The 22,205-nt window shown below is 56.9% G+C and overlaps 2 protein-coding genes across 4 annotated transcripts in view; one reads left to right on the top strand and one right to left on the bottom strand.

Annotated features, from left to right (window-relative positions):
- Positions 1-279: 279 nt before the first annotated feature.
- RDH8 (retinol dehydrogenase 8) lies at positions 280-4,642 on the bottom strand. The gene is made up of 6 exons (XM_038770703.1): positions 4,522-4,642; positions 3,080-3,241; positions 2,308-2,487; positions 1,759-1,852; positions 1,054-1,237; positions 280-612 (listed from the first exon to the last, which is right to left on the bottom strand). The coding sequence occupies exons 1-6, from the start codon at positions 4,640-4,642 to the stop codon at positions 388-390; spliced, it is 966 nt and encodes a 321-aa protein (XP_038626631.1). The 3' UTR covers positions 280-387.
- A 2,250-nt stretch (positions 4,643-6,892) lies between these two features.
- Positions 6,893-22,205, top strand: part of COL5A3 (collagen type V alpha 3 chain) — a 41,703-nt gene continuing 26,390 nt past the window's right edge. Inside the window, exons 1-21 of one of the 3 annotated variants that reach the window (XM_038770737.1) lie at positions 6,894-7,137; positions 11,139-11,306; positions 11,420-11,627; positions 11,760-11,916; positions 16,279-16,401; positions 16,542-16,694; positions 17,001-17,111; positions 18,156-18,296; positions 18,609-18,656; positions 18,742-18,783; positions 19,066-19,128; positions 19,612-19,686; positions 19,846-19,929; positions 20,082-20,138; positions 20,291-20,344; positions 20,482-20,535; positions 20,666-20,719; positions 20,831-20,884; positions 21,085-21,138; positions 21,655-21,699; positions 21,885-21,938. In XM_038770737.1, the coding sequence (XP_038626665.1) occupies positions 7,044-7,137; positions 11,139-11,306; positions 11,420-11,627; positions 11,760-11,916; positions 16,279-16,401; positions 16,542-16,694; positions 17,001-17,111; positions 18,156-18,296; positions 18,609-18,656; positions 18,742-18,783; positions 19,066-19,128; positions 19,612-19,686; positions 19,846-19,929; positions 20,082-20,138; positions 20,291-20,344; positions 20,482-20,535; positions 20,666-20,719; positions 20,831-20,884; positions 21,085-21,138; positions 21,655-21,699; positions 21,885-21,938 (1,893 nt within the window). In that variant the 5' untranslated portion in view covers positions 6,894-7,043. Of the gene's footprint in view, positions 7,138-11,108; positions 11,307-11,419; positions 11,628-11,759; positions 11,917-16,278; positions 16,402-16,541; positions 16,695-17,000; positions 17,112-18,155; positions 18,297-18,608; positions 18,657-18,741; positions 18,784-19,065; positions 19,129-19,611; positions 19,687-19,845; positions 19,930-20,081; positions 20,139-20,290; positions 20,345-20,481; positions 20,536-20,665; positions 20,720-20,830; positions 20,885-21,084; positions 21,139-21,654; positions 21,700-21,884; positions 21,939-22,205 lie in introns of all 3 variants that reach the window. The other 2 variants (XM_038770736.1, XM_038770738.1) reach the window with 2 other exon arrangements.

Below are 22,205 nucleotides of genomic sequence, written 5' to 3'. Positions count from 1 at the left end.
GACTGGGCTGGCTTAAGAGGTGGCGGTGACTCTCCTTTGTTAAGTCTGTCCTTAGGTGGGGACTCTGTCGTCATTAATGTCCATTCAGCAGCCAGACAAAGAAGCTCCCAATCACTGGGTTGATGTTTGCTGCTGCTCGGGCCAAGCGACAGGTCGTCCTGTCCTGGAAAAGACCCAGACCACCCAAGGAGCAGTGTACCCTCCCTACCCTGCTCACCCCTTCCCCCAGGTGACCACTTCCCACTCCCCTTCCGTGACCCCAGGTGAATCAGGGGATAAGGATAGATAGAGCTAGCATCAGTTTGGGGGAGGGATTTTAAACTGAAGATCTACTGGGTTCGTGGGGGCAACAACTGAGGCCAGTTCCCTCCCTTGCCCCTGCCCCCTTCACACGGGGATGATCCTGCGGCGGAAGCAGTTGCAAGTGACGCAGCGGAGGCAGCAGAGGCTGAGGCGGAACAGGGCCCCGTAGTTGAAGAGGAGGCGGTAGAAGGTACGGACGGAGAGGGTGCCTGAGGGATCGGCGTACTTCAGTGCGGTCAGTGGCGTGTACAGAGGGTTGGTCTGGGTGCGGAATGGGGGCTGCTCAAGGTCAATGACATGAGCGATGGCCTAGAAGAAAACATTGGGCACTCAGAGGGAGGGAGCCAGTGGGATGGAGATCCGATAGACCACAGGGATTGACCCAGGGGAGCGTTGCTTATCAATCTCCAGTCCCCCTCCTCCCAACTTACACTCCTAGATTGTGAGATCCTCGAGGGACAGGATCCCTGCCTAATTCCCACCTGTGTACTTTTCCAGTGCTTAGTGCAGTGCTTTGCCCACAGGGAGTGCTTCATAAATACCATTACTACTATTACTACTATTAGTACTGGTGGGTTGAATTTATCTAAACCTTCTTGAACTTAAGCTTCATAACATTTCCTTCTAACGATCCCTCGTCTGCAGATCTACCCAGACCCTTCTGGAAACTGCTGGTCTTTCCACTCGCCTAACTTCTTATGGGGATGGATCCCCCAGGGTGGGTGCTATCTTGTGGATCCCCATCCTCACCTGGGCCACGGTTTGGGGACTTTGCCCCAGGGTCGTGAAGATCTCTCGGGAGGCAGGAAGGTAGATGTCCTTGAAGTAATGGATGGTGTCCAGGTCTGTCCCAGGAAACTCCGAACGGGAGATCTCATCCATTAGCTTGGCCTCGAACTTTGTGTTCACTGGGCCAGGCTCCACCATGGAGATGCTCGGTGGGGCAGGAGGAAGGGTGTTGAGGAGGAGGTCGAAGAGCAGGAAAGAGATCATCCTGCATCCCTTTCCCATCCCAAATCGGCACATGACTACCCCACCCCAAGGCTACGGCTTACAGTCCTGGAGACTATAAGCATCTTGTGGGCAGGGATCACGTCTCCCACTTCTATCTTATCATACTCTCCTAAGTGCTTAGTCCAGTGCTGTGCACACAGTAAATGCTCAGTAGATACCATCGCTTGATGGATAAGATCCTGAGCGCAACACAGTCCCCTGCCCCCTCCCCTTACCCTCCCTCTTCTTCCTTTCCCTCCCCACTCCTCTTCCTCCCCTCCTAGCTCTTCAAGGATTGTCTGCTGGGGCAGGAGGGCTCTTTTGATCATTCAAAGCAGGCTGTGCTGGAGGTTTGGGGATCCTGGAGCAGAAGGCGGGGGCATGGGCCTGATCATTCGCCCTCTCAAGTCATCTCCCATTCTCTCCCCTTTGTCCCCTCCACCATGGGGCCCAGCAGCTCACAAGATATTGAACTGGAGGAGCTGGACGGCCAGACTCTCGCAGAAACCCTCTATGGCAAATTTGGAGGCCGCGTATAGATCGTTGAAGACAACACCTGGAGGGGATAGGGTGCAGGGTGTAGGCGGGGTGTGTGTGAGGGGGAAATGGTCAGCAGGGAGAGTGAGGACAGTGGTGGTGGTGGGGGTGGAGACTGTCCAGGCACCCGATCTGAGGTGGCCCTGTGCCACCTAATGGAGAGGGAGAAAATTCAGTGTCTGGGCCCTGCCCAAGGTGGACAGTCTAGGGGCCAAGTAACCCCCTCCCCTCCCCATCACTTCCCACAGAATTTGGTCTCAGGCTGGGTTTGAGGAGAAGCCCCCGGCTTCAACTAGCTGAGGAAGAGTTCAGTACCTGGCCCCTGCCCTGGGTGGGCAGTCTGGAGGAACCAGAAGCCTTCATCCTGGCCCAACCTTTGCAGTGGGTCAGGCACCTAATGAGGGGGCTGTGTGGAGGTTAGGGGAGGGTCCATTTGACCCAGCATCTAGTAACATTCTAGTAGTCCTCTCTCACCCTGCAATCCCATAACGCTGCTGACCACCACGATGTGCCCACTCCTCCGCTGCTTCATGCCAGGCAGGATGGCCTTAATGGTCCTCACTGCGCCAAAGAAGTTGGTCTCAAAAACCTTCTGCATTTCATCCAGGCTGATGCTCTCTACGGGACCAATCTGGCCAACTCCGGCATTGTTCACTGTGGGGAGGGATCAGCCCACTAGATCCTCCTCACCCCACTCCCACAAAGCCTAGTACTCTCCCACCCATTTCTGCCCTCCGTATCTATGGCAGAGGGTCAGGCACGGGCCCCAGAGGCAGAGGATCACAGGTTCTAATCCTGGCTCTGCCACTTGTCTGCTGTGCGACCTTGGGCAAGTCATTTCACTTCTCTGGGCCTCAGTCACCTCATCTGGAAAATGGGGATTGAGACTAGGAGCTCCAGGTGGGACAGGGACTGTGTTCAACCCGATTGGCTTGTATCCACTCCTGTGCTTAGTATAGTGCCTGGCACACAACAAGCACTTAACAAATACCACTATTATTATTATTAGGTGGCAGCAAGAGACACTTAGTTAGAGCCAAGGGGGACTTTCCAACAGTCAGGGGGGAAGGAGCAAGGGAGAACATGGGGCTCCTTTCCTTTAAGAACAGGAGGGCCCCCGCCCCATGGGTTGGACTGGATTAGGGGCTAGTATTCATTAATATTGTTGGGAGCAGGGGGAAGGTCCGAATGACCTCTGCAGGTGGGTAAAGAGGTGAAAGGGGAGAGGACCAAACCTTCATCTCACCGAGAACATCGACTTCACCACCCCAGTGGCCGCTCAGACACGAGGCCACGGACTCATCCCTGCAGACATCAAGTTGGGCTATGGTCAGTGTCTGGCCCAGGGCCTTTCCCGCAGCTGCTTCCAGCTCTTCCTTCTTCTTCAGGTCCCGCATAGTGGCTATGACTGGAAAGAGAGGGTGGAACTGACTGGGCCTGGGGTCTAGGAGGGAAGGCTGGGGAGGGATCTTTGCCCATTCTCCTCCCACAGTATGCTCAGCCACCTGCTGAGTAGTGTCATTGTGTGGAGTGGGGGGTGGTACCTTAGAACTCAGCTGGCGAGGACTTCTTGTCCAATCCTAGGGTGCCCCACCCTGCCGGGGATCAGGCACCCGCTACAGGGTGTCAGCGATTCTGGGTAGGAGGGGAGTAGTGGGGGTGGGGCAACCCATTGGGACAGCCAAACCTTACCAAAGTGAGCACTGAAGACTCTCCACATCTCTTGAGCAACAGTTCTTTTTCACCCACATCAGTCCTGGCACCCAGCATTGGTAACTAGATGTGTTGGTCTGGGGCACAGGGCCCCTGGCTCGCGTCCCTTCTTGTTTCTGTCCTCCTGCCCTCTTCTCATCTCCTAGAACCCTCCCCCACTCGCAATCATTCCTCTCTCCCTTTCCCCTCCTCTCTGCCCCCTTCCAGTCCCTTGAGAGAAATAATGGGGAGTGATTTATGGGGCCAGGGGTGTAATTCTCTTGCAAAGTGGGGGATAACTCTCTCAGGGTTACTCTTGGATGGTTGCCCACCACTGAGACCCACATGGCTTGGCTCAGACCAGCCTGGCCCTTGGGCTGCCCAGCCCCTCCTGCCTGCGTGAGGACTAAGGTCATAAAAGGTGGTTGTGTAAGAAGCTTAAGTTCCCAGCCCTTAATCCTGAGGAAGGGGCCAGGCATCTGTCAGGGGCTCAGCGGCAAGCTTTAGGGGGTGGGAGTGGAAAGTGGGGAGAAGAAGGAGAGTCCGTCAGGGTGATGGGACAGGAAGGGATGTGGGGGCCCATCCTGCAATGAAGATTCTGATCCCCTCATCCCTGAAACTAGCAGGTGTGAAGGGGAGGGATGGAAGAAGTGGGCATGGGTCTGAGGGGAAAGCCATGGGTGTGATTGGATGTCCCACCCCTCTTTCCCTGCCCTGTTCCATTCCTCTCCTCCATTGGTCGCTGGGTGTTAGTGGTCCATGAGGGTCCGTGGGTGAGCATGCAGACGCGGGGCTCGGGAAGGTAAGGGGATGCTACATGGCTGGTTTCCTTCACCTGCTCCTGGTGCTGAGACCATTTAGGACTCCAAAATGTGAGAAGTCTCCTCCCCCTCCCCCCACCCTATCCCTTCCACCCCTCTCATCCCATAGATGAGAGGATCCCGGAGCACTCGTGTCCCCTCCCAAGCCCCATCCCTAACCCAGCGAGGAGCTCACCCTGGTAACGCTGCTGGGGGTCCTGGGCCAGTTGGACGGCCAGCTGGAGGCCAATTCCAGAGGAACAGCCGGTGATAAGCACGGTCCTCTTGCGGCTTCCTGTGTCCCGGCTTCCAGCCATATCTGATCCCCACCCCTTTCTCTGTCCCCCCCCCCCCCCCCCTCTCTCTCTCTCTCTCTCTCTCTCTGTTTTTCTCTGATTAGCACGGTCCTTCAGTGGCTGACGGGGTCCTGGCTCTTGGCCATGACAGATGTCCCCCACCCGCAGGATGAGATGCTTAAGGGCTGGGTGGAGGTCATGTGACTTGCTAGGTGCAGGCAGGACAGGACCCGGGCATTTGGGAACAGGTGTTCATGCAGCAGTTGGGAGGGCTGTGGGGAGGAGAGAGGGTCATTGGCCCACTCTCCTATAGTTGATCATGGACACTGACCGCCCCCAAATGATTAAAGGAGGGGGGCTACAGATGCTCTCGGAATGTTAGGGAACCCACTATCCCAGCCAGTGTTTCTGCCTGTTACTTTCTCTGTATCTTCAGTGGTATTTATTGAGCATCTACTGAGTGAAGAGCCCTGGACTAAATGTTTGGGAGAGTCCACCATAAGCTAATCACATGCCCCTGCCCTTAAGGAATTTACTGCTCAAGAGCTCTGCTCTGCTTCACATTCTCTCTCTCTTTCTGTTTCTCTGTCCTCACTGACTTTGTCCCTGTGTTTCACTGTCTCTCTATGTCTCTGCTCCGGGTCTCCGCCTCAGTACCTCTCCGTTTCTCTCGAACTGACTCTCACTCTGCCTCTTACCGTCTCTCTCCATCCCTTGGGCAATGCACTTCTCTCTGTGCCTCTCTATCTCTCTGACGGTCTCGCTGCCTCTGCCTCTGTCTGCAACCTGCCACTTCTATCTTCCCCAAATCAGGCGACACTTCCAACCCTCTGAGCTGACACGTCCCCCTCTCCCTCCCGCAGCAAGGCACATTCGGGTTAGTTGGAAGGCAGAACTTGCTTCTCCAGTTTGGGATGGGAACAAGATTGGAGGAGGAGGCGAATGGGCCAGGAGCTGTTCTTGTGCTCAGGGGCCGCATGTGGCGGGAGGCGGGGGGTGGGGGGCACGGGGGACCCACAGCTCTGGACCTGCATTGCCCTGCGTGCCTCCTCGCTGCAGTTCTCCTGTTCACTGAACTCGAAGTGCCCCCAGAGTCCCCTTCTCCTAACCTGGCAGAACCACCTTCTCCAAGAAGCCTCTCGGATTGCCCCCGGGCAGCACTTGCCCAAGCCCGCACGCACATACACGGGTGTGCGCGTGGATACTTTGAGGGTCCGCCCGTGACAGGCAGACCCTGCTCGGGAGATCTGCAAGCTCTCTTCCCCCTCCATCTCTCTGTCCCCCACTGTCTCTCTCAATGTATCTCTTCAGCCTGAGAGGGTGGTCCCTGTTTTTACCATCTCCTCCCCCGCCCCATAGAGAGCCCCGGGGTAGGAGTTAGGGGTGGGGGCGAGATGGTGGAGAGGAATCCAGTACCCCCCCCCCCCCCGACTGAGCCCCTTCCTTCCTCTCCCCCTCGTCCCCCCTCCATCCCCCCATCTTACCTCCTTCCCTTCCCCACAGCACCTGTATATATGTGTATATGTCTGTACATATTTATTACTCTATTTTGCTTGTACATATCTATTCTATTTATTTTGTTAGCATGTTTGGCTTTGTTCTCTGTCTCCCCCTTTTAGACTGTGAGCCCACTGTTGGGTAGGGACTGTCTCTATATGTGCCAACTTGGACTTCCCAAGCGCTTAGTACAGCGCTCTGCACACAGTAAGCGCTCAATAAATACGATTGATTGATTTACTTCGCTGTCCCCCCTCGGCTGTGCCTTATTTTTATGACGGGTGCGTCTAGGTGTGAGTAACAGAATTGCGGCCCAATCAGGGAATGGCTAGCCTCCCTCCTACTCCGCCCCCCACCCCCACCCCCCGACGACTCCCTCCCCTCTCACGCCCACACCGACTCCGAGCGGATCGAGGCTGGGGACCGTCCGGGATTCCCGCTTCCCCCACCACCACGCCCGTCCTCCCTCTTGGCACGAGAGGGGACGGGGACGGGGGGGGGGGATTCAGAAAGAAGGGAGGGTTAAGGAGCGGAGGAGGAGGAGGAGGAGAAGGGAGGAGGAGGGCAGAGGAGGAGTCAGAATGGGAGGGGGAGGAGGGAGGCACTGGGGAGGGGGCGCTGGGGGACAGTCGGGGGCGGGGGCTCCGGGGAAGTTTCCTAGCCGACCCTGAGCACCACTGTGAGTATCCGGAGCGGAGCGAAGCGAGGTGGAGAGCCCCCCCCCCCCCGCCCCCCAGAAACACGCCCCCAATCCGCACTCCTCGCCCCCCGCCCCCAACCCGCGACAAAGGGCATCCGGATCGGAAACGACCCGATCAGATCCCGACCCGGACCCGTGATCTGAACCTGACCCGACCCGGATCCGAACGGGACGCTCATCTGACCTGGAGAACCCTTCCCCCTCATTGTCCAGGCGGAGCCGGGGATGGAGAGGCGGTGGCCAGGAGGCCGCGGTTGGGGCGGGCGGGCTCTCTGCCTGGTGATGGCCGTCCTGTCGGGGCTGCCCCGCGGCCGGACAGGTGAGCGGCCCGGTGTAGGAACCAGCAAGGAAGCCCCACCCACCCATCCTCTGGGACCCCGGCCTGCGGGGAGGGGTGGGACCTGCTGGGGGCCTTCTCCGGCCTGGTCTCCTTCCCTCCTTCCCCAGTTTCCCCTGCTCTTTTCTCCTTCCTTCTTCCCCCCTTTCGTCTTTCCTTTTCCCTTTCCCCCGCCCTCCTCTTCTGGCCTTGCAATTGGGGCAAGGTACTGTAGGGTGGGCTCCAGCCCTTCCTCATCTCCTGGGATTTGGGGGTGGGGGGACGGGGGCGTCCCTGCCGCCGAGGGTCCTCCTCGCACCCCCGCACCCCCGTCTCCTGCCCTTCGACCTCCGATATTCCATGGTGGTTCTCCGCGGTCCCCTGGCCGCTGGATTCCTCCTACCTCCCGGGAACCCTCCCCCTTCCCCCCCGTCCCTCCCGGGCTGGGGGCCAGAACATCCCGCGGGGCTCAGCACCATGGACAGGGCACCCGAGAAGGTGCGACCCTGACACCCCACACCGATAGCCCAGAGATCCGGTGTGACCACCAAGTTGCGGTGGGAGGGGAAAAGAGGAAAGACGGACTCGTCTCTCTTCCACGTCTCTTTCCTCTTCCCCTCTCCCTTCCTCTCTTCCTTTCCCCTTTCCTCTTCCCCTTTCCTCTTCTCGCTTCTCCTTTCCCCCTTCCTCTCCTCCCTGCTCTTTGCCTCCTTCCTCTTCCTCTTCCCCCATCCCCCTTTTCCCCTTCCCCACCCCACTTCTGGTCGTGCCCTCTTCTGGAACCGCTGGGGATCAGCTGGACCCCGAGTTTAATTTGTTTTTCCTGAAGAATTTCCCTTGCTTCTTTCCCCCTCCCCTTCCCGCTGGGAGAGAGCCGTGGCTTTGGGCCTGGTCTGGGATGAGTCAGTGGTTACACACAGCCAGCTGCTCACATCTGGCATGGGGTGCTCCTCACCCCGCTTTGGCAACGACTCTGTGGATTTATAGTTAGGGGTTTTGGAACGTAGGGCATCCCCCGAGAAAACTCCTCCACTCGGGTTCCGGAGCCAGGGAATTCCCTAAGGAAATTTATCCGCTCTCAGATTTTAGACTGAGGGAAACCCCACGAATCGCCTCCCTTCTCAGTTTCCAGAGGTAACTGTGGACTCTATTCTAAGGTTCGGCCCTCCACTCCGCCCCTCCTGCCCCCAACCTTAACGGCCTTGCCTCTCCTTCCCCCGGCCTCAGACATCTAGACCTTGTTTGCAGACATGCCCCTGCCTCTGGCCACCCTTTCTCCAACCTTCCCTTCTCTGCTTGTGCTCTCTTCCTCCTCCTCCTGCTCCTCCTTCTCCTCTTCCTCCCAGGAGTGGAGTTTCCTTCCCCCCGCCTTCCCCCTCCCCAGGGAGTTCAAGACAGTTCCTGGGGGGGGGGGGGGGGGTGGCAGGATGTGTGGGGGACAATGTCAGAACTTCAATTCACTGTCCCTCCCGGCCCCCTCTGGCTTGTGCTCTTGATTCCCTCCTCGTGCCACCGCCGCCCCCTCCCAGGAGACTGAAAGGCCCTTGTGTTCTGGTCCATGGCATGCAGGAGAGGGGTGGGGAGCAGCTGGCGCTAACAGAGAAGAAGGGAATCGGAAGTGGGCAGGAAGGGAGGGATGGGGTATCTTGGATGGGAGAGGAGGGGGTTCTGGGGCCGGCAGGAGGGCTGGGGAGGTTGGGGGGGGTGGGGGGGAAAGGTGAGCATAGGGGCGTGGGCCCCACATTCCATCAGGAGCATGGGGAAATACTGGCCCGGACAGTAGGAGGTAGAAGATCAGATCCTGGGTAGGACTTGGGCTCAGGAATGGGTGTGCTGCTGGGTGGGCCAGGGACTTTTTTTTAAAAAAAAGGTATTTATGAAGCACTTACTATTCATTCATTCAATCGTATTTATTGAGCGCTTACTGTGTGCAGAGCACTGTACTAAGCGCTTGGGAAATACAAGTTGGCAACGTATAGAGACGGTCCCTGTACTAAGCCCCGGGAGGGTGGGGGGTAGATACAAGGTGATCAGGTTCGACACAGTCCATGCTCCACTTGGGGCTATGGTCTTAATCCCCATTTTACAGATGAGGTAACAGACACAGAGAGGTGAAGTGACTTTCTCAAGGTCACACAGCAGACAAGTGGTGGATCGGGGATTAGAATCCATGTCCTCTGACTTCCAGGCCCGTGCTCTTTCCACTAGGCCATGCTGCTTCTCTTCGGGAGAGATTCTGTCCATTTGTCTGTCTGGACGGGGGAAGGGATGAGGGGGCGGATGGGCCCAGAAGGGTTCTGGATAGGCTAAGGTGGAGCGGGGGAGGGGGTCCAGCCCCCGACAGTTAGGTGGTGAAGGGGCTGGCTCTCCCACAACTTCGCTTCCCACTGTGGGCCCCAGAGAGAGCGGACAGAGAGGATCATGATCCCAACCCTCGCTCCTGCTCCTGCGCCTGTCCTCGTCCCTGTCTTCCATCCATGCTCTCCTCCCTGCCTCCCTTCCCTGCCTCCCTTCCCTCTGCCCCTGTCTCTGTCCCTATCCCTGACCCAGAGACCCTAATCAAGTTCTCACCCAAGCCTTGGTCCCTGGCCCTATCTCCTGTCCCCCATTTCTATTCCTGTCCCTGTCCCTGCTCCAATCGGTGCTTCCCCCCCCCCCCCAGCCCCCACATCCTCCTTCCTTCTTCCCTCCCCGAGCCTCATTTCTCTCCCCATCGCATCCCAGGAACCCTCCGAGGCTTCTCACAGCTGTGAGGTCAGTGGCCAGAACGGGTGAGATCACCGTCCGGCCGCTGTCGGCTGCTGTGGAAATCTCAACCTCTGCCAGCACTCACGGGGTTGGGGGGTCAGTGGGACAAGGCGGATGGAGGGGGGAGGGAGGCCCCGAGGGCTTTCACCCCTCCTTTCACTCCCCCCGCCCCCCGCGGGCCCTGCACCTGGGCGCCTTGGCCAGAAGGGAAGGCCCGTTTGGTTCCGCTTAGTGTCCCGAGGAAGTAGGGGGCGGGGGCTGAGCTGGGGGTGGCGACTGTTCCTTCGTACATCTCCGAATGGGCAGGTTTGATCGGGGTGGGCACGGAGGGGAGGGACCTCAGGCCACAGATTCTGTATGCACCCTGTGGGGAGGTGTCGGGGGAAACTCTAGGCTGCACGGAGCCAGCAGGCCCAGAGAAACACGACGGTCAGTCTTCCAGCCCGCTCGGAAGTCTCTCTCGGGAGCCCCACTTGGGAGTTCGCGGGGGTGATCGGAGACTGGGGGCGAGCCAGGCCCCGGGCTCGGCCTAGACTGCCCGGGGGAAAACGTTGACCTCTCTACCCCCAGCCCCAGCCCCTCCAGCCCCGGTCCTGTCTCCCTATGCCCCCTTCCCACTCCTGGGATTCCAGACACACGAACTGACCCTAGGTGGGGTGGGGGGGGAGGGGAGGAAGAAGAGGGGGATTGAAACATCTGTAGGGGGTGCGGGATGGGACGGGTGACAGAGAGGAAATGGAGGGGGGGCGTTGGGGAGACTGGGAGAAATGCGGGGGGTGGGGTGGGGACGACACATAAGCTCAGTACAATCCCCTTTAGAGCCTAAACTTGTCCCAGCTCCTGGTCAGGGAGTGGGGGGAGTGAAGGAGAGAGGCAGGGAGGGGAGCCCTTGGGGCCGGGCTCGGGAGGGCTGATTCATCCTTGAAAGTAGGTCAGAGATTTTTCCCACTGAAATAAAACAGGAATCTTGTTGGGGGGTGGTGGGCAGAAGTGGATGGTCAGGGGATGTCCAGGGGTCCCATATCCTCCCCTGGGGTCTTGCATCCTCTCTCTGCGCACCTCTTCCCTTCTCAGACTCTCGGGTGGGCGTGTCTCAGCCAAGGGTGAGGGGTAGAACAGAAAAACTGGTTTGAAGACGCCCCCTACTTGCTTGCCCCCATAAAGGAATGTAGGGCTGCTACCCTCTGCCCCTGTCCTGCCTCCCCCAACCCTTGATGCCTTCCTAGGTACTTCTATGCTGCCACATTCCCTTGCAGCTGACCCTGTGGACATTCTGGAGGCCCTGGGGGTCTGGAAGGGCCAGAATGGACTCCCTATGGTCCCTGGATTCTGCAACCAGACGGGAAAGGACCAGGGTTCTGGACAGGCCCTCTGGGTGGGGAACGAGACTCAGCTGAGCATCCCTACCAGACTTCTCTTCCCAGGTGTGACGGTCGGGGAGAGAGACCAGGGTGGGGGACGAAGGGCTGAGGGGGAAGGTTGGGGTTGTGTCCTGAGCCTGAGTCACTCCCCACAACCACCCCTCTCCCCCGAGCAGATGGCCACTTTCCAGACAATTTCTCCCTGTTGACCACTCTGCGGAGCCTTCCGTCTGTCCACCCAGTCCTGCTGTCCATCTATGATGAGTGGGGGACCCGGAAGCTGGGGTTGAGGCTGGGGCCAGACTCTTGGCCCTCCCTCCCAGAAACCCTTGGTTCCCACTCATCCCCTTCTCTGACCCCAGTGGTCGATCTCACGGATGGTAGGTAAGTTCGGCCACCCCAGATCTGCAGGCTGACTGGTAAACTCCTGGAGCTTGGGGTGGGTGGGTGGGTAGAAGACTAGTGGGAAAGGCCAACTGAGCCTTCCTCCCTTCCCCTTCCCCCCCCCCCCAACAGGTGGCACAGGGTGGGGGTCAGCGTGGAGAATCAGACGGTGACACTGGTGGTTGATTGTGAGTCGCAGCTCCCTCTCCCCCGGATGGTGCAGCCAATGATTGGTGTAGATAGGGACGCCGTGCTGGACAACAGGTTGGCGGCCGAGGCAGCGTTTGAGGTGAGGAGGATGAGGCAGAGGAGCAGTAGGTGTGGGTGTTTCTAGGTACTTGTGTGTGTGTATGTGTAGGAGTGTTTGTGTAGATGTATGTATGTGTATGCATAGGTGTATGTTTGGGTGTATGTTTGTGAATGTGTGGGTCTGTGTCTTCGTGTGGGCATGTCTGTGGAAACGCATCTGTCTATATGGGTGAATTTGGGAGTGCGTTTTTTCTGTGTCTGGGGAGGTGTCTCCATACGTGCATGGGTAGTTAGGTGTGTGTGTTACTGTTGTGTTTGTGGGTGTCTAGTATGTGTTTGTATGCAGTTAGTTTGGGCTTGCATGAGTGTATGCTCCTGCACCCATGCGTCTATGTGTATTTGGGTGACCTTTGGTCTGTGCATGTCTGTGTGTTATTGCATGTGTGTGCATATTACGTGAGTTACTCTGATCTATGTGTCTGGGTTGCTGTGTGTTTTTGTAGGTGTCTCTGTGGGTTTGAGTTTGTTTATGTTTTTATGCATTTTTTAAATTTGTTATGCGCTTACTATATGCAAAGCACTGTTCTAAGCACTGCGGGGGGGATACAAGGTGATCAGGTTGTCCCATGTGGGGCTCACAGTCTTAATCCCCATTTTCCAAGTGAGGGAACTGAGGCACAGAGAAGTTAAGTGACTTGCCTTAAGTTACACAGCTGACAATTGGCGGAGCCAGGATTTGAACCCCTGACCTCTGCATTTGGGTGTGTGTACTTGCCTATGTGGGTTTAGGTGTTTGTGCATGTTTCTGAGTAGGTGCATGTATGTATATGTCTCTGTGTTTGTGTGTGTGCATATATTTAAGTTTTAGAATGTGGGTGTTTGTGTTTATGCTTGCATGTGTGTGTTACTGTGTGTCTACAATGTGTATGTGTGTCTGCATCTCTGGCAGTGAGTGTATGTATGTAGGAATGTGTTTCTAAGGGTACGTGGGTGTGTATGTGCACTTTGTTTGGGAGCGTGTTTATATCCGTGTATGAAAGTGCTTGTGGAGAATAAGTGGGCGGAGGGTGCCAGCCAGTCTGCTCTGTGGGAGAGGTCAGAAGTGGCTGGTCTCATTGTAACTCTTGGGCTCCAGTGTCAGCTCCCAGCGTGGACATTGCATAATACTGCATGCCCGGTCTAGGGAGCAAGAACTCCGATCCCTTGCTGCTCCTCTCTCTCTCTCTCTGTCTCCATCTCTGTCTGTCTGTCTACTTCTCTCTCAGACCCAGTCTCCCTGTCTCTCCCTTTCCTGTGAAGATCTTTGCACAGTATGAAGAGGAAGGGGAGGAAGGGGAGGAAGAGAAGGAGGAGGAGGAGAAGGAATCCCATTTCCCAGCAGGCAGGGGACTAGTTGGGATGAACCCTAGAAGATGAGTCCTGGACAACCCATCTGTAACCCTCTTCTTTTTCCCCCTCCCTCTTTTCCTAGGCCGTGGATTGGGAGGTGGCTAGGAGGTGGGGTGGGGGGGGGCAGAATGGGCTGCGAAGCTACAGGAGCTCAAGGCCCTGGACTGTGGGAGAAAATGTGTGGGATCGTGTCAGGAGAGAGGGAGGGGAATCAGAAAGAGAGGGAGGAGCATGGCCTGGACTACCCCTCTCCCTCCCACGTCCCAGATCTCAGGCTCTTGGCCCCAATCCCCTCTTCCCCCACCCGCTTGCCCCAGACCAGCCGCTCCCGTGACTCACTCTAGAGTCATGCAGTGTGCTGGGGGGGTGAGGGGGGCGGGGGTGAGGAGGAGGGCTGGGAGAGGGAGGCGGGCTGGACTATGACCTCTGGCTCTGATGGCCCCCCTTCCACCCTGAGACCGCCACTAACCTTTCCCTCTCCGCTCTCCCGGGACCCCGCCCAGCCCCGGCCTGCCCCTGGAAGATGGGAATGGTGGGTTTGACGATCTGTGTCCCTGGGAAAGGAGTTGGGGTGGGGAGGAGTGGGGCTCTCAGGACTGCCCTGCCTCTGTGTCCAATATCCCGTCCCCTCTGCCCCTCTCCTCCCCCGGGGAGCAGTGGGAAAGTGAGGTCTGGAGCCGTGGTGTTTGGGGTTGTGCACATGGTTGTAGCTGTGGCGGAGGAGGGGTTTCCCCATCTGGGAGTGGCCCAGATGTGGGGAGGGGCAGCTCTGGGGGTCTCTGGGACTGCAGGGGACCTTAGGACCCTACAGACAGCTCAGCTCCATCCCTTCCCCCTTTCCCTTCCCTCTGCTGGAATTTCCTGGTTGGTCTCTGGGGGAAGAGTGTGTGTGTGTGTGTGTGTGTGTGTGTGTGTGTGTGTGTGTGTGTGTGTGTGTGTCCGTGTCCCTGTCCATGTGTATATTCCTGAGCATTCATGCCTGTGGGTGCATATGTACTTTTGTATGTGCACATGTGTTCATGTGCACATATCTGTACACATGTAGGTATGCATGCATGTGTGTGCGCAGATACATTTCTCGGGGGACTCGAGTCTATGTGCGTTTGTGTCTGCACACTGACTAGATCTCTGCATATTTGCAAGTCTGTATGGAGGGGTGTTTGTGTGTGTCTCTGGGTGTGCTGTGTGCATGACTCTGTGGGTAAGGGGCCGGGGGGATCAGAGCATCAGTTCGGGGTGAAGGTGCTGGATAAGCTGATGAGCAGGGGTGGGTGGGCAGGGATTCCCCATTCTTCCCCTCCTCCATCTGACCCTGCCCTCTGCACACAAAGGCTCCTCTGTGTTCGGTGTCGGGCCGGGGGGCCGGGCCGGGCCTGGTCCCGAGGCAGGGGAGGGATGGCATGACCAGGGGGTAGGAGAAGTTTCCAGTTTGGGGCAACTGGACAGAGGGGTCATTGTCCTGGTGAGGAACTGGACAGGCCCCCCCTCCCCAGACCACTGATGGACTGTTCCTGGGGTCTGGGGGTGGGAGTCGGGGACCAGGACTGGGAGCTGGACTAAGGTGGTGGAATCCAGTGGCTGAAATGAAGGGGGGAGCCAGGCAAAGCAGAGACAGCTGCACTAGGATAAGAACAAATGGTCCTGATCAGTGGGCTGGGTAGGCTAATGATGATGATGATGATGATGATAATCATAATAATCACACTTATTCAGTGCTTATTATGTACCAGGCACTGGGGTGAGTACAAGATGATCAAATCCGATCCAGTCCCCGTTCCACACAAGACTCACAGTCTAAGAGGGAGGACTAGGCATTTTATTCCCATCTTATCAATGAGGAAACAGAAGGTTGTTTTTTTTTTATGGTGCTTGTTAAGCACTTCCTATGTGCCAGGCACTGTACTAGAGAAGCAGTGTGGCTCAATGGAAAGAGCACGGGCTTGGGAGTCAGAGGTCATGGGTTCAAATCCCAGCTCCACCAATTGTCAGCTGTGTGACCTTGGGTAAGTCACTTAACTTCTCCATGCTTCAGTTACCTCATCTGCAAAAGGGGGTTAAGACTGTGAGCCCCACGTGGGACAACCTGATCACCTTGTATCCCCCTTCAGTGCTTAGAACATTGCTTTGCACATAGTACGCGCTTAACAAATGTCATTATTATCGTTATTATTATTGTTAAGCGCCGTTAAGCAAGTTAATCAGGTTCGACACAGTCCAATCTCAGGCTCCCAGTCTTAATCCCCATTTTACACCCAATCTTGTGCTTGTTCCACTAGGCCACATTGCCCCTAAACTAGAGGTTAGGTGGGCTGGTCCAGAGAGCCAAGGCACCAGGGCAGGCAGTAAGGGAAACAAGAGGCAACTGAGGCCCAAGTCAATAGGCAATCAGGAGGAATGGCAGAGAGCTGTTTCTGGGGATCTAATGCTAGTTGCCTATTGAGTGGGCTGGACTGCCCGGTCCTGGGGATTAACTGCGTGTTTGAAGGGGGGGAATGGACAGATTGGGTCTGGGTTCCCAACTCTTCCTCCAGGAGTCATTCCATGGATAATCTCCCCATCCTCCTGGTCACGTCACCCCATTACACTCCTCGGCACTCACCGACCTGTCTGCATGTTGGCAATTGATTGCGTCTATTATTTTTCTCCATGCTCTCACTCTGAATTATGGAATTTGTGGCCTGTTTCCTCCATCAGAGGATCGGCTCCTCGAGGGCAAGGATTAGGTCTTTTACTTCTGTTTATCTCCAAAGTGCCCTGCACTGTCCTCTGCACATAGTAGGCACTCAGTCTACCCTGAGGATACTGGTTCTGATACAGGAGGCCGCGTCTGATTTAATTATGTGGTACTGACCCCAGTGCTGAGCACAGTGCTTGGCACCTAGTAAGTGCTTAACCATGACCATTATTATCATTATTGCTCTCATTCTCTGCCCTGTCTCCCCCCATGCCCCGGGCACCTCCCCACCCCAGCTCTGCCCTCACCCCAACCTCTCTGACCACTCGTCCTTCCCAGGGCAGCATCCAGCACCTGCTGATCGTGCCTGACCCTGGTGCCGCCTTCCAAGCCTGCAAACACTTCCTGCCCGACTGTGCCAGCCCCCAGACCGGGTCCCACCTGCCCATTCAACCCACTGCCGTGAGCCACCTGCTGGAACCCCTGGGGTGGGGGGTGGGGAGGGAGGCGTGGTGATGTGAGGAGCCGGGGGTGGAGGCACAGGGCTGAGTTGGACTTTAAATAAAGCTGTATTCCCCTTGTCCCCCTTCCTGTTCCCCCAGAGCCAGCTGGAGACCTCACGCCCCCGAGGCAAAGGAAAGGGGAAGGGGAAAGGAAAGAAGAAAGGGAAAGGGAAGGGGAAAGGCCGAAAGGGCAGGAAGAAGAACAAGGAGCTGTCCGAGAGGCCGGCCCACCCCTCTCTTGAAGGAGACCAGGTAGGGGATTGAGCGTGGCCGTGTCTGGGGAGACTTGTGACCCCCAGAGACTCCATCTGGGTGGACTTGGGAGAGTTAGCTGTAAGACACTCCCTCTGAGAGGGTCTTGGGCTCCATAGTCTTGAAGTCACGGGGCCCTACAGTTGCTCCCCATTTGGCAGCCAAACCATGGAGGGAGGGAATGGGCAGGTAGGAAGGGCTGCATTTGGGGGAGTTGGAGTTTAAATGTCAATCGGAGCCAGGGGAGGGCACCCAGTTCCCACACATGCCGACCAAATCCCCTCCTCAGCCTTTCCCCTCCCCCAGGTGACCCCTCCCCTAATGGAGGAGACCCAACTGGGAACTGCAGCCCCCAACATGACCCTTGAAGATGCCCTGAACCCCTCCCTTGGGACCGTCTCAATTAATGAGGTTCAGGTGGGTGTGGGCCAAGAAGTTGGAGGGTGGGATGGGGTGAAGGCGAGTGGCTATACTTTAAATCCCCCATTCAGTCTGTCTCTAAAGCCTTCCTCTTTTTTCTACGCATTTCCCCGATTGACCCCTTCCCCACTACCCAAACAGCTAACCTTTTGACCAGGTGCTGGTCCGATCCCTGCTGGGCTACTGTATTAGCCTCCTCACCTCCAGTCTCCCGTGTCTCCAGTCCATATTTCACTCTGCTGCCTGGCTCACCTAACCCGAATGTTGTTTGACACGCGTTTCTTCCTTTCTTCTCAAAACACCTCCAAAAGTTACCCATCTCCCTTTGCATCAAGCAGAAACTCATGACCATTGGCTTCAAGGCACTAGCTCTTCCCCTGTTATATACCAGCTCCCTTCACCAGCTACTCCCCAGTTGGCGCTCTTCACTCCTTAGCACTTCTTCACTCCTGAGCACTTAGTACAGGGCTCAGCACACAGTAAACGCTTACTGTTACTACTATCTCTGACCCAGTGCTCATGCCCTTCCCACTTCCTGGAACTCCCTCCTCTTTCAAATCCACCAAACCACAGCCCTCCCCATCTCAAAACCCTTCCTGAAAACCCACCTCCTCCAGGAAGCCTTCCCCAGTTAAATTCCACCTCCCCAACCACCACTTTTGCTCTTAGGTAAGTACAGCCATCCTTGGCCCATAGGTACATCCGTTTCCTCACGTGACTCATTTATTCACATATTCACATATCCATCTTTCCTTACTTTTGCTTGTCCGCCCTCCTGCTCCCACTATTTATCAACAAATTTGTGTCTGCCTGTCTTCCCCATAGATTATAAACACCTTGAGAGCAAGGGCCGTGTCTTTCACCTCCCTCGTTTTCTCCCAAGCATGTAATATAGAGCTCCGCATGCAGTAAATGCTCAATAAATATGATTAGTCAATTGACAGGGGTTGGGTGTCAGAAGAGAAAGAGGAACAGGATTCGTTGCTTCTCTGACTACGTGGGGTGACCCCCACCATCACTTGCTCCCCTCTAACTTCCCAGGATCCTGGAGCAGAATCAGCATCGGCCAAAGGAGAGGGGTTGAGAGACAGCGGACAAGAGGAAAAGGGGGCAGCAGCAGACGTCTCCGTGGATGCTGTGGCCCCTGGTTTCGGGCCAGAGACCCGAATCCGTATCTTCCCGGTAAACGGGGTGAGGTGTGGTGGGGGAGTTGGAGGAGATCGCTGGGGTTTGAGGTTATGATCGGCTTGGTGTAGCACAGCTAACCCTAATGGTTGGGGGCATGGGACTGGGCAGTGGAGAGGGGACTGTTCCCCTGGAGGGGAGGAGGATCCAGACAAATCACAAGGGGTAGTCAGCGGTGGGCTGAGGGGGCTGTGTCTGAGCCTCAGCTTTTCCCCACCAATGGATTAGGTCTCTGTGGAGGTGGTGTCGGGAATTGGGAGAGGGGGAGTGGGCCTCGGTGGCTTTGACCTCCTCTTTCCTCCCCTGCAGGATGCTGGAGAGAAAGGGCAGAAGGGGGAGAGAGCAGTGATTGAGCCAGTGAGTGGAGAAGATATGGGGGTGGGGGGAGACAGGGTGGGTGGGACAGAGGGCAGGATCTGCTCACACTCTGTCTCTCCTGCAGGGTCAACTCTTCGAGGGACCTCCAGGCCCTCCTGGCCCCATGGTGAAAATCAGCCCCCTCCCCCATTCTCTCCTTCCCTTCGCCAACACTGGACCCCTCACCTCCCCACTGGTTCTTCCTGATCTGTTAGCCGCTCTTAGTTTGACAAACCTCCCTGGTTCCCAGGGACTGAAGCAACAGTGGACTTGTTTCTGGGGAGGTCGGGCGGCAGAGGCGGGAGGAGTTGAGGGGATGGCGGTGAGGGAGGCAAACACGGTGTCTTCCTACCCTTTCCACATGTATCTGCTTCTCTGACCGTCTCTACTTCTCTCTCTTTTCCCCCAGGGCGTGGAAGGCCCCACAGGACCCCCTGGCCCACCGGGTTTTCCTGGCGACCCTGGTGACAAAGTAAAACCTGTTCCCTTCTGGCCTTGAGGGTGGAGGGAGAGAGACAGGAAGGGGCAAAAGAAGGAGAAAATAAAGAGTTGAGGGAGTGGAGTCTGGGGGAGAGGCATGTTATCTTAGAGTGGGAACAGGGAGATGGGGCAGATGCTGCCCGGTGTCTCTGAGTCTGTCTCTGTCTCTTTATGGGTCTGTCTCTTTATGTTTCTGCCCTTCCTCTGCAGTCCCTATCTCACTGTGCATCTCCTTTGTTTCTGTGTCTCTCTACATCACTTCTGTTTCTCTGTCTCTGAGTCTCTTTGAGTCTCTTTGTGTGTTTGGGTCTTTCAATGTTGCCCTGACTCTATCTTTACCTCTCTTTCCATATTGGCATTTCTCTTCATCTTCATGCATTTCCACCTCTCTATTCCTCTCGCTGTGCTTCTCTGTGTGTCACTGTTGCTCTCTGTGTGTCTGTTCGTCCATCCATCTGTCTGTCTCTGTTCCCAGGGCCCAGTTGGGCGCCTGGGTCTCCCGGGGACAGATGGTGCCCGTGGTCTTCCTGGGACTGTGATCCTCATGCCTGTGAGTGTTTCTCAAATTTGGGTGGCCCGGGGAAGGGGTAGGAGTGTCTGGGAGGGCCTGGGAGAACTGCTGGCTTCTGGAGGGGTGGCGGAAGGGGTCTGGGAGGTGTGTGTGTGGGAAGACCAGGAATCCTCTCCCTCCACTATCCCCACCCTCCAGTACCAATTTGGAGGCGAATCCCACAAGGGCCCCTCAGTGTCCATCCAGCAGGCCCAGGCCCAGGCCATTCTGCAGCAAGCACAGGTGAGGAGACTCAGGTTGGGAAAGGTGGCTGTGGGGGGTGGGAGTGGGGGTCCTCCTGACTCGTCCCCTTGCGGTGGGGAGCTGCTCACATGTGGAGCCCCCTTGGGGGCCGTGGAGGGTTAAGGTCCCTCCTCACCCCCATCTCCTTTCAGCTCTCCATGAAAGGGCCTCCTGGCCCCACTGGACTCACTGGCCGTCCTGGGCCCCTGGTGAGTTTCGGTGGGGACAGTGTTGGGGTGGGTCTCTTGGGGCTAGGGGTGTTGAGATACTGGGAGGCTCAAGGGGGAGTCTGGTGGTTGGGAGGGGGTCTGTGCTCAGTGGTGGTGATTTAGACTTGGAACTGTTCCTTTGCCCCCACCAGGGCCCCCCTGGATACGCAGGTCTGAAGGGAGAGTCAGGGCCAGTGGGGCCACAGGTGAGGAGTGGAGCAAAGGAAGACGGGGAGGGGGTTCCAACCGGGGCTGGGGAGGGGGTTCTCTGAAATAGAGGGTCCTAAAGAGAGCTGGTTGAGGAAAGGAGAGATGCCCAGAACCTCCTCTCCCCAACAATCAGGGACCCAGGGGACTGCAAGGACCGGCTGGCCCCCCCGGCAGAGAAGGAAAGCGGGTGAGTGACACTGCTCCCCCCACCCCACCACCACACTGCTGATCTCTCCCCCTTTGCTCCCTCCATCCTATTCCTGACGAGCAGGTAACTAGCCCCACTGACCAATGTCTCTTCCCTTGGGGACTCACAGGGTCGCTCAGGAGCAGATGGAGCCCGGGGCCTTCCTGGGGACACAGGACCCAAGGTGGGTGATGGGCAGGGCATCCTTAGGTGAGGGGACTTGCTTGGTGGTGTGTGACGAAGGCTGAACTCTCTGATCCCTGGGAGACCGAGGCTCAAAAGTCTCTCCTGCCAGGGGGATCGGGGCTTGGATGGACTTCCCGGTTTGCTGGGGGAGAAAGGCCAGAGGGTGAGTGTCCAGAGTTTTGATCCATCCCCATTCCCCCCCCCACCCCAAGCCACTGACCTTTTGACCTCCCCATAACCTGTTCCAGAATATCTACCCTCAAGTGTCAATTCTTTGGTTCCCTCCTAGAGCATTTAACCCTCCCAAATTGCTTTTCTCTGACCCCAACGGTCCTCTCTGCTTTTCCCACCTCCCCAACCCAGGGAGACCTTGGACCCCCAGGCCGGCCGGGCCCCCAGGGTGAGAGTGGAATAAAGGTGAGTAGAGTAGGGCTCTAGCAGAGAAGCAGCATGGCTCAGTGGAAAGAGCGCGGGCTTGGGAGTCAGAGGTCATGGGTTCTAATCCCGGCTCCGCCACTTATCAACTGTGTGACTTTGGGCAAGTCACTTGACTTCTCTGTGTCTCAGTTACCTCATCTGTAAAATGGGTATTAAGACGGTGAGCCCCATGTAGGACAACCTGATTACCTTGTATCTCCCCCAGCACTTAGAACAGTGCTTGGCACATAGTAAGCGCTTAACAAATACCAAAATTATTATTATCAGCAGGGACCCAGCCCAGTGTGGGGAATGGTGGAGTGTTTGGCTGGGGGATGTGCTGCCTTGATAAAAGGAGGGAGTTTTGTCCCCTGCCCTCCTTCCTGTTTCCATCCCGCTCCTCCCTACTGGAGACTATAGCAGCATACTCCCCCCTCCCCTTCTCCATCCCACAAACCTTTGCCCCCCAGACAGACACATGCAGTGGAGCGGGGGTGGGGGGTGTCTCTTTGACAGGGCACAGAGGGACCCTCCGGACCGATGGGACAGGCCGGAGAGCCCGTGAGTATCTACAGATGCCCCCTTGCCATCCTTCCTTCCCTCCATGCCCCCCCCACAAGGGTGGCTGAGTCCTGGAACTCCTGGGTCCAATTCCCACCCCTGACACATGCCCCTCCACCAGTCCCATCTTCTCTAGACAAGAGGCCCGGGGGTGGAACCAGCCCCCTGACAAGGTCTCTTCACAGGGACCCCGCGGTCTGATCGGCCCACGTGGAGCCCCTGGACCCCCTGGGCAGCCGGTAATGAACCCTCCCCATCTGGGGGGAGGCAGGGGGAAGGGAACTCACATTCCAAGTCAACTAGGAACAAGCAAGCTCTCCATCACTAACCATCTTACTTTTTCCTCCTCCCTTTTCACTCTTTTCACCCACTCCACCCCAGTTCACTCCTCCCAGGCTAACTTCCATCCAGTCCTTCATTCTCCACTTCTGTCTCCCTGGCTCTCCTCTCTCTCTTCTCAGACCCACTGCCTCATGCCACTCCCTCCCTCTTCAACTCTGCCAGAT

Source organism: Tachyglossus aculeatus, chromosome X2, assembly GCF_015852505.1.
Source record: "Tachyglossus aculeatus isolate mTacAcu1 chromosome X2, mTacAcu1.pri, whole genome shotgun sequence".
Lineage (NCBI taxonomy): Eukaryota > Metazoa > Chordata > Mammalia > Monotremata > Tachyglossidae > Tachyglossus > Tachyglossus aculeatus.
This window is presented reverse-complemented; position numbering and strand designations above follow the sequence as displayed.

Coding starts and splice junctions, on each gene's coding strand:
- RDH8 (XM_038770703.1), bottom strand. CDS start 4,642: ATGGCTGGAAGCCGGGACACAGGAAGCCGCAAGAGGACCGTGCTTATC. Junction 2,488..3,079: donor TGGTGAAGTCGATGTTCTCG/GTGAGATGAAGG, acceptor CCCTCCCCACAG/TGAACAATGCCGGAGTTGGC. Junction 613..1,053: donor GTCCCCAAACCGTGGCCCAG/GTGAGGATGGGG, acceptor GTTTTCTTCTAG/GCCATCGCTCATGTCATTGA.